Here is a 10,019-nt window from a genome sequence, read left to right as displayed (position 1 = left end):
CTCTCAGACTGATAACACCACCACGTCTACCCGAATCACAGCAACTACCGGATTTTAAAGACTACACGTGTGTGTTTTTATCCTCTTCTTGACGAGGTATAGGGCGGCAGTTGCAGTTCTGAATTCGGGCTGTTCCAGTCATTTTTATTCTGCAACTTGGGACAGCAACTCAGTAGAGCCGGAGGAGAAGAGCTCCGTGTGAAGAAGATGCGTCTCTCTTTCTGTGGCTTCCTGTCAGAATTTGTCGGAAATATTTTTCACTCGACGGCATTTGACTCCAGAAGATTTCTTTCTGGTTTGTTGGGCAGTGCCGCCTGCCAGACCAGCCTCTGAGTGTTGTGGTCAGAGGATAATATTTCCCTGGTCGGTGCCTGATATTCCCGACGTAGAGTCGTCGGTACCGAGACCCACCGGGCTTCCATAGTCGGTATGTTGTTCATGGAATTATACCGCAAACGCAATTCATAACTAGAGATCCATGATCCTGCTAATCACAGAGAATATACTCAAACAATTAATCAAGACCCGCAATCATTAATTAACCGGGCCTGTATAGCTTATTAATGATAATGATGATGATGATGATTATTCGAAAGAAGATTTCCATTGGCAGATGAGACGGTAGTGTGGAGAGCACGTTCTTGTTTCTTCTGCGGGTTTTTTTTTCTTCCTGAACTGGAATTCCTGTGACAAGAAACGAGGAGGACTTTGTTTTGTTTTTGTTTCCTCCGGCGACATTGCACGGTCTAAAGTTGCAAAGTCTGATGGAAATCCTGGGTTGCAGATCCGAGGAGAACAGTTTCAATATCCTCCCGTCGGCGGCTACCATGCTGTTCCACGGCCTGTCCGGGGGAGAGGTGCACGGGGTGCACGGGGTGCACGGGGTGGTGGAGGAGATGGAGCGGAGGGGCAAGAGCGAGTCCACGGTCATCAGCTCTGCTATCGACATGGGAGAGACCGAAGCGGTAGGAGTCATGCTTTATACCGTCTAGTTCTGGGTTAAAAAAAAAAAGCTTTAAACTCTACAAAAGTTATTAAAAAAAATGAATTCCAGAGCTGTTTACGATATTGTGGACGTTAGGGGCCTGGAAGTTTGGTTGGCCCAAATGAAAGCTTGCCAAACTAAAATGTATTTTAAATTAGCACCCTGGAATATGTGTTATTTACTGTTATTGACCTGTTCATCTGTAGAGATAATTTTACCTCGTAATTTCACTATGTTTAACTTGTATTTTAGAAAATGTTTGCGGTGCAATTAGCCTACTGTTTTTTATGAAACAAGCACACTCTTTGTGTACTGTTGCTCAGTTCCCAAATTAAAAAAAGTATAATAGTCAAGGCCATTTGTAAATAAATATTTTACAATGATTGCAAAGAATAAATGAACTGTGGTGCACCGTTAAAATAAAACAGAATAATTTAATTTACACTAAAACCAGAACACTTTTTTAATTCATGATAAACAAAGTAAAAGAGAAATCAGAAACCCATCAATGGATTATTAACATATTTTTCAATTGAAATATATCCGATTAATGACAATTAGGCCTAGATTTAATAGGGGAAATTATCCTACGTTTATTAAATGTATCCATCGTTTTTCTTATAATATGGGGAAAGAACATCACCTATTAAAGTAGCCTATATGTAATGAAAAATTACATTCCTTCAAATTATGGAACTATTAGGCAGTGATTCTATTTTCAGCCAACTAAATTATTGAACGATTTAAACAAAGGCTTTCGTACGTAATCTGTGTGTGTGTGTGTGTGTGTGTGTGTGTGTGTGTGTGTGTGTGTGTGTGTGTGTGTGTGTGTGTGTGTGTGTGTGTGTGTGTGTGTGTGTGTGTGTGTGTGATAGAGTTAGTGCATGTGAGCGTGCGTGCTTTATTTTTATATTCCAAAATCACAATCTTCTTATTATGCACTATAATAAACATCATGCACGCAAAAACCAAGTAGAGTAGCCTACTTAACGATAGGCCTGATATTTTTGTACTATTTTTTATCAAAATAGCATTAAGGAGACAACATAGGCTACCATAGCAAACATTAAACACTTGACCGTAAATCAAATCATAGTAAACTGCGATAGAGAAATAACTTGTCCCAACTTCGTTCCTAACTTTGGTATCTGCAGACGTTGCAGTGCATGAACAGCGATCGCGTGGCCCTGTGTGCAGGCTGCGGCCGAAGGATCGCGGACCGCTACTACCTGCTCGCGGTGGATAAGCAGTGGCACATGCGCTGTCTCAAGTGCTGCGAGTGCAAACTGCACCTGGAGTCCGAGCTCACGTGCTTCAGCAAGGACGGCAGCATTTATTGCAAGGAGGACTACTACAGGTAACGGCTCGCCTGCTGTAGGTCTACTCGGGTGTCACCGGTCCACACGGGAGGGAAAAGAGCCAACTCCCATTCATACTAAAACTAGAACCACCACATAAAATAACAAGGCGAGAAAATGTGCAAGATAAAATCTGAGCTAGACTCAGAAGCTTGGTATTGTCATATTAGGTTACACATTCTAGGAACAGTTATACACTTTTCAAATTCACAAGCTGGTTCCCTGTTCGTCTTGAAAACGCTTGGTCGTTGTACTTTATGGTGCGTCTTACATTCCGTCTTAAGCATACTTCAGTAGGCTACTTTTAATAATTCATAAGTGTGTGTCAAATAAGTGATATCGTGCCTACTCTCACAAGACGTCTGTCTTCTCCGCAGAAGATTCTCCGTCCAGAGGTGCGCGCGGTGTCACCTCGGCATCTCGGCCTCGGAGATGGTCATGCGCGCTCGGGACTTGGTGTACCACCTCAACTGTTTCACGTGCACGACGTGCAACAAGATGCTGACCACGGGAGACCATTTCGGCATGAAGGACAGTCTGGTGTACTGCCGCTTGCACTTTGAGACTCTAGTTCAGGGGGAGTACCAGAGCCACTTTAGCCCGGGGGACGTCGTCTCGCATAAGGGCCTGGGCTCCGGCAACACGCTGGGAATATCCTACTTCAACGGCGTGGGCACCGTGCAGAAGGGCCGGCCAAGGAAAAGGAAGAGTCCGGGGCCAGGGGCCGAGCTAGCGGCCTACAATGCGGGTAAGAAGCATATAAAGTTCAAATTCATGCCGGACGAATTTAAGGTGGAGAGTACGTTCTCCAAAACTAGTAGAACCCACAAACAATGATACACTCACGCATATGCATACACCATTATGGAAAGTAGGCAATTGCTGGGAAATAAAAAAACACAAAAACAGAACAGAAATATAGATGTGCTGAAGCTTATACTACCACCAAAACGAAAAAAACAAACACAATAACAATCGTATGGGTTGCTTTGCGACCACACTAATTATGAGTCTATTCTTAAACTAGGCTACAATCTAACAGTTTCAGTGTTTAACAAGTCATGTCATGTTAACATCGGGTACTGCGGTGGAAATGTAAAATCCTTCCTTCATTTTCCAAAACAATAAACGCCAACAATCCCATATTTTGAACAAATATACGTTATGCACAGACTTAATCCAGTAGTATTGTTGGCCTATGGGCGTCCCATAGGCGAAAGCAGGCTTGCTGAAAAAAATATATAGCATTAGAAATGTAGGCTTTTCATTTGTCGTTTTTAAAATAGTTTAATTAGTCTTGGCGGTCTGCATAATAACTCAATGTCCATTTTCGAATAATGTCACGGCCAGAGGGGAACAAGGAATTCTTTAAAAAGCAAAAGATTAGCAAAACATAGGCTAAGGCTTTAATAAATATTGCAACTTAACAACATGGGGATCTAAAAAATATTACCAACCGACTAAAAACGTAGAAAACAAACGTAGTTTGCTTTTATTCGTTTCGTCTTGTTTTTCTCCACGGTTAAACGTTGTGATAGACTTAAGCTTTTGTACGTTTTTTCGGTTACTTTTCTTGTCCTTCTATTTTGTAAAACTATGAAGAGTTCTTGGGCTCGTTTTTTTTTTCTTCCAGTGGCCTCTTTAGGAAAAAAAAGTTTTTGATGTTCCGGCTTTTGCTTTCGCTCTTTTCCACCTGTCAGCCCCCATAGCCGTCTAGAGTCCCACCCCCTCACCCCACACCCCTCACCCCCAGCCCCGCTTTGTGCGTTCAGGGGCCTGCTGGGGCCCAACTGGGTGCTGGCTGCACAAGGGAAACCGATGTCACTTGATGACGAGTTACTCAGTCGAGGAAATACCGAGAATAGGCCTTTATACTAGCCCAAACAAACAGCATAACACGTGTTGAGCAGCTTTTAACCGAATGGGAAAGCAGGTCCATGTTTAAGAATCATAAGAAAACACGAAAGTCTTATCGAAATTCAGAATGAATAATAAAAAAACTTTTGGATGGCTTCCAGTGGATCACACAGACAAAGTCACAAGGGAGAAGCAAATGAAAACAAACCTATTATTTTGCAGTTTGAGTCTGTCCCTAAGTTCGGGTAATATGGAAAGTAGGCGGGTATTGGTTCTAGGCTGTTGTTGCGAATGATACCAGAAGAGTTTAGTGTTGTGGATTAGAGGGACAGGGGAGCTACTGCCCTCTCCTGTCCCAACCCAACCAGAGAATGAGATTAACTCGTCAAACTCAACCCACACGACATGCAGGTCCACTTCAATCATGTCCTTAAAACAAGAGGGTTAGTTGGATAAGACACAAATAAATAAATATTCCGTCTACACAATATTTTTAAAACGATGGCCATTATGTTTTGCCAAAAAGCGACATTTGTTCGGTCTGGCGTTTGTAGGCTCATTAAGTGAAGTGTTATTCTGTCGGCTTCCGCTGAATAATCTTCATATTTGCTGTGTTTAATATTGAAGAGGAACTGTTATGCATTCAGCAACACCTTCAGCTGTGCCAAGGAAATACAATCCGGGAATATGTCTCGTTATTACGCACACATCTAGACGAGGGGGTTTAGCCTGAATAAAAAAATAAAAACATACAGAGTGAAGGGAGACCATTTTATTTTAGTGTCTAATGATTTTAGTCACTAAAATCGTTTTCCATATTTTTTAACAATATAAGTTACAATTGCGTTCAACGTTTATATCGTTATAACTATAGCAAACAAACATTTTCTTTTGGTGATAATTCCGATATGTCGGATAAAATGTCAAGAAAAAGGCAAAAGGTCAAACATCATTATGTATGTAAATGCAAACACACTAAAATCGGTCAGAATGACATTTTAATGACTGATCATATAGACGAAACCATTCAAACATAGTCTAACTTTAAGTCATTATATTTATTTTGTTTTTTTGAGGGGAGAAAATAAATTCGTATTTAATAAATCGAATGCTAAAATAACCTTACATACGTTCGAATCCTATGTCTTAATTGTTGTTTTAAGCCTGCAGTGCGCTGGTTACCTTTTGCACAAAAGCATCGTTTATTTATGTATTTATTCGTGCTTGTGTGTGTGTGTGTCTGCGTGTGTGTGTGTGTGTGTGTGTGTGTGTGTGTGTGTGTGTGTGTGTGTGTGTGTGTGTGTGTGTGTGTGTGTGTGTGTGTGTGTGTGTGTGTGTGTGTGTGTGTGTGTGTGTGTGTGTGTGTGTGTGTGTGTGTGTGTGTGTGTTGCCCCGCAGCCCTCAGCTGTAATGAGAACGACGGGGACTCCATGGACCGGGACTCACAGTACAGCTCGAGCCAGAAGACCAAGCGCATGCGGACGTCGTTCAAGCACCACCAGCTGCGGACCATGAAGTCGTACTTCGCCATCAACCACAACCCTGACGCCAAGGACCTCAAGCAGCTCGCGCAGAAGACGGGCCTCACCAAGCGGGTATTACAGGTAATTGGCCCAATCGGGACGCATTTGTTTCGATTTACAAAAAAAAAAATACAAAAACTGAATGTGTAATGTCCAAGGGTTTTGTTCTGTATTTATTTATATATATATTTTTTTTTAAACCTGCAAAATTCTTACAAAAAAAAAACAACACTTCAGAGGACAATGGTATTTCAGACGTTTTTATTAAAGGAAGAGAAGCAGGGAGAGCTATTGTTGTTTAATAGCTCTCACTGAAACAGATATTGACGTTATTGGTAGGCTATGCATGAAATGAATTTCGAACAGTGTGCATGGAATGCATTAAAAACAAATTATAAAAGAAAAGATAAATAAAACGCCGTATTCTAGGCTATTATGTAAAAAACATGTTTTAATCAGTCAGAGAGAACTACAGACCACTTTGTTGTTCTTTGAAATCCAAATCCAAATGTCTTGTGTATTCTCACTGAAACACTAAAGAGAAACAAAACTCTCATAGCTCCAGATGACGTGGCTCATGAGAAAGCTTTAAGCGCACGTTACAGTGCACGTAGAGGAGCGCGTGTTTGATTTCCGTCAAGACGACAGCCAATCATCTGGGGAGCTGAGACAAGACGAGACTAAAGGCTTTATGGAGGAGAGGGAAAACAAACCGGCTGCTTTCATTAACACGCTCGGAAAACAAAGCACTCATTTTGCTTTGATGCATTTTAATTCTTCCTCGCCTGTTATGCAGTTGACGCATGCTATATACCCCCCCCCCCCCCCCCCCCCCCCCCATCTCCCCCTCCCTAATCCCCTCCACTAACTCCCATTTTGTTTTCCTATGATGCCCCACCATATTTTCATGGACGATATTTACAAACTGATATATACCAAGAAAAAAGTAAATATATATCCTAATTTCTGACCACATACCTCAATATGTAAAGAGTAACTATTAAACGTTTTGCATAAATTACTATTGCTACCGTATTACTACTACTAACTGTGGTAGTATTACTACTTCTGAATTAAGAATAGTACTATTCAAAGTATTGCGCCTACGACTTCTATTTTTTCACTATGAAAACTAAAAAACTAACTATTCAACGCCCAAGTTTTTGGATAAGGTGGTCAGTGTCTCTTTCACAACAGTTTATATTAAAATGTTTGTCTGTACTGGCATATTCATACTTTTATGTTTCCATTTTCAAATTTTTATTGGATTGCATTGATTAGCCTGTAAATGTCTTTTAAAAGGGATATAGTACTCATAAGAGTATAATATAGTATCTCACTTTGTCTTACATGTTGTTTCGCTCTGACAGACCTTGTGTTTGAATAGTGCTATCCATTCTATAATATAATATATGTCATAATATATATATAATACAATATCATATGTCATATCATAATAATATCCCTAATTTACCTTCTGTGATAAGTGAAGTGAATTTCTTCCCACGTTACCTTCAAGGTAAATACCGGTCTGGATTATCAAACATCTGTTCCCAATATCCTTTGTCAAAAATACCTCCTTGTTCCGATTGTGCGGAGCAGCATTTAGCGTGAGTGCGCCTGCCACAAACGGAAACAATGGCAAGATAGTTATTTCGTCTTTTGGAACCAATGTGTCAGTGGGCTACAGAGTTTGTAGACGACATAAAAGCGACTCGACATACTTTACAAAATGTCCAAAGTGCTACATTTCTATTCTTTGAATTTGTGGCAGACGTGTTTGGGCAAAAATGTTCTTAGGCAGATAATAACAGTAAGGGGTGTTTATTGTGCAGCCAGGAGAGGCAGTTACGCTGAGTGGATCGCCCCCACCGGTAGGGTCCTTGTGATAAGGTCCTTTAACCAATGCCACTGCAGGCCTCGTGGTGCACTGGCGTTTAACCCGCCGCTCCTTGTGCTCTGCCCAGGTGTGGTTCCAGAACGCCAGGGCCAAGTTCCGGCGGAACCTGCTGCGCCAGGAGAGCGGCAGCGGGGACAAGGCGTCGGACGGCTCGGTGATGGCGGGGGGCACCCCGTCCGGTCCCGTCTCCGACATCTCCAACGGCTCCATGAGCCCCCCGTCCAGCACGCCCACCACGCTCACCGAGCTCACCAACCCCACCATGCCCACCGTCACCTCCGTGCTGGGCGGCGGGCCCATGGACGTGCACGAGTGCCGTAGCCCCTCACAGACGACCCTGACCAGCCTCTTCTGATAGAGGTCCCCCCCCCCCCCCCCCCGCCCCCCCGCCCCGCCTTCCTCCGACCTCCTCTCTGCTGCTGCTGCTGTCCCTCTTTGGCGAGGGGTGAAGATCAAACTCTCCATTAAGACCCCCCTCCACCCACCCCCTGGCCCCGTCGTCTCCCCCCTACAACTGTATCTACGTCGCGAGCAGAGGACTGATGACTTCTGAGAACAACATAACCTACTACTTGGGGAGGGGAGGGGAGGGGAGGGGGGGGGGGATGGAACAAGACAAGAACACAGATCTGAATTTGCTCTGAGACCTTGGGAGATATTCGTGAGGCAGCCAAGCCTTACCGATGGAACGGTTGTTGTTTTCTTGACGTGTTGTCTTCTGCACAGACTTGCATTTGCATTTTTCATTGTTTACAGAAAGAAACATGAGGGGGGGGGGGAGAAACTGCTTGATTTTGAAAAACTCTTTTTTTTTTTTTCTTTTTTTTTCAGAACAGTATTTATGTTGTACAGGAGTGACTGTTAGATGGATTGTAAACTGGAGATGCAGAAATTCAGATTAAACAGGTTACAATATCACACGACAATGCCCTATGGTACTTCTTCCCTCGTGAAAACTAAACGCTTGACAGAGATGTTTGTGGCCGTGCATGAGATTAATGTGTGTGTGTGTGTGTGTGTGTTGATAGTCTGCATGTCTGTGCATCGCGTGTACAGTTACAAACATGTCTGCAGAGTGTTGCAGTAAAGAGCAAGACAAGTATTTAGTGGTCAGATGAAGAGATGGTGAACTCATTATCCCGTCAGAACATAGAACAGCTCTGGTTCTTCGTCTGCCAAATATGAACATGACATCTAGAAACTGCTGTTCTCACTTCACTTCGACTTTATAAAAACATGTTTGGAGCTACAGCAGGAGTAACCAGGAGTAGGCTGAAAACAGCTGATCCTTGTTCCAACAGACTGGGAAACTACACATTCTCTTTTAACAGATTATCACATGGGTGTGGTGATTACTGGATCAGAGTAGATCAAATAGCACCAGGTGAGTGATGTGATGACAGCATAGGCTGGGTTAAGTATTATTGTATTTTAAATTTCCATATGTTTCAATATAATGACGCTCAGTTAACTAGTACACTTTTTATTGGTATTTTGGATTCATAAGCATATTGTGATATTTATTAATATCATGTACAATTCCAACAATCATGAGAAGATATTTTTTCCATATCGCCCAGCCCTAGCAGAGAGTATAATTCATTTTCCTTTACACTTACATTTCACATTATTTTACAATCCATAGAAATCTGAATCCAAGATTGAATGATATTATAATCATTCAATCATAATAATAACTAAATAATAACCCATCAAGCTAAATCAGAGTCAGAGTTCTTTATTAAATCCAGACGGAATGGTTTGCAACTGCAGTTGAGTTTTTGGCAAACTTCCCAGTGAGGTTGTGTTTCTGTATGTTTTTCCCGATTTTCAGGAAACCATAGATAATAATATCAGAAAACCGATGTCTAATTCAAAACCTGCATGTATAGAAAGAGACTACAAATATCATATGCAATTGGTATTGATCTTCTTTTATTTCAATTAAGTACAAAATGAAAATAGAAACTAAAAAAGAAAAGCACATGGATCACACCCCAGCTTGTTGAAAGATTCCTTTTTGAGTTCAGACCCGACCCCTTCATTACAGACAACACGACGCCTTTAATATCAATGTGTGTGCGTTTGTGTGGGTGGGGGGAAGGTCGTAAAGTATAGAGCACATTGTGGGAGGTGGTGTGTTTGAGGAGAAACCCCTTTAAACCACCCCCCGGGACCCCTGCTGGTTTACCATCCCGGGATCTGAGTGTTTCCCCGGTGTCGGTCCCGGTGAGACTTTTTTGTTCCATTGTTTTCTCCGTCTCACGGCTGGTACACATCCCTCCTGTCTTCCTAGTTCTGTACGAGAGAGATATACCAAAACACAGTGAATGATATCGTTTTCCCTCAAACCCAGTGTTCTCTCCTGGTCTTCTCTCTCAAGGGTGTTATTAAGC

At 42.2% G+C, this 10,019-nt stretch overlaps 1 protein-coding gene across 3 annotated transcripts; it reads left to right on the top strand.

The window, feature by feature from the left end:
• The first annotated feature begins 743 nt into the window (after nt 1-743).
• On the top strand, nt 744-7,978 carry lhx2b (LIM homeobox 2b). Of its 3 annotated transcripts, none has more exons than XM_056584983.1 (5): nt 744-965; nt 2,140-2,342; nt 2,721-3,091; nt 5,599-5,804; nt 7,691-7,978. In XM_056584983.1, the coding sequence occupies exons 1-5, from the start codon at nt 765-767 to the stop codon at nt 7,976-7,978; spliced, it is 1,269 nt and encodes a 422-aa protein (XP_056440958.1). In that variant the 5' UTR covers nt 744-764. The 3 variants fall into 3 exon arrangements, with proteins under 3 accessions (XP_056440958.1, XP_056440956.1, XP_056440957.1); XM_056584981.1 differs by having other exon boundaries at nt 765-965; nt 2,721-3,107; nt 5,606-5,804; XM_056584982.1 differs by having other exon boundaries at nt 765-971; nt 2,149-2,342; nt 2,721-3,107; nt 5,606-5,804.
• The last annotated feature ends 2,041 nt before the right edge of the window (nt 7,979-10,019 follow it).

The sequence above is a fragment of the Gadus chalcogrammus genome, unplaced genomic scaffold (genome assembly GCF_026213295.1).
Source record: "Gadus chalcogrammus isolate NIFS_2021 unplaced genomic scaffold, NIFS_Gcha_1.0 GACHA059, whole genome shotgun sequence".
Classification (NCBI taxonomy): domain Eukaryota; kingdom Metazoa; phylum Chordata; class Actinopteri; order Gadiformes; family Gadidae; genus Gadus; species Gadus chalcogrammus.
This window is presented reverse-complemented; position numbering and strand designations above follow the sequence as displayed.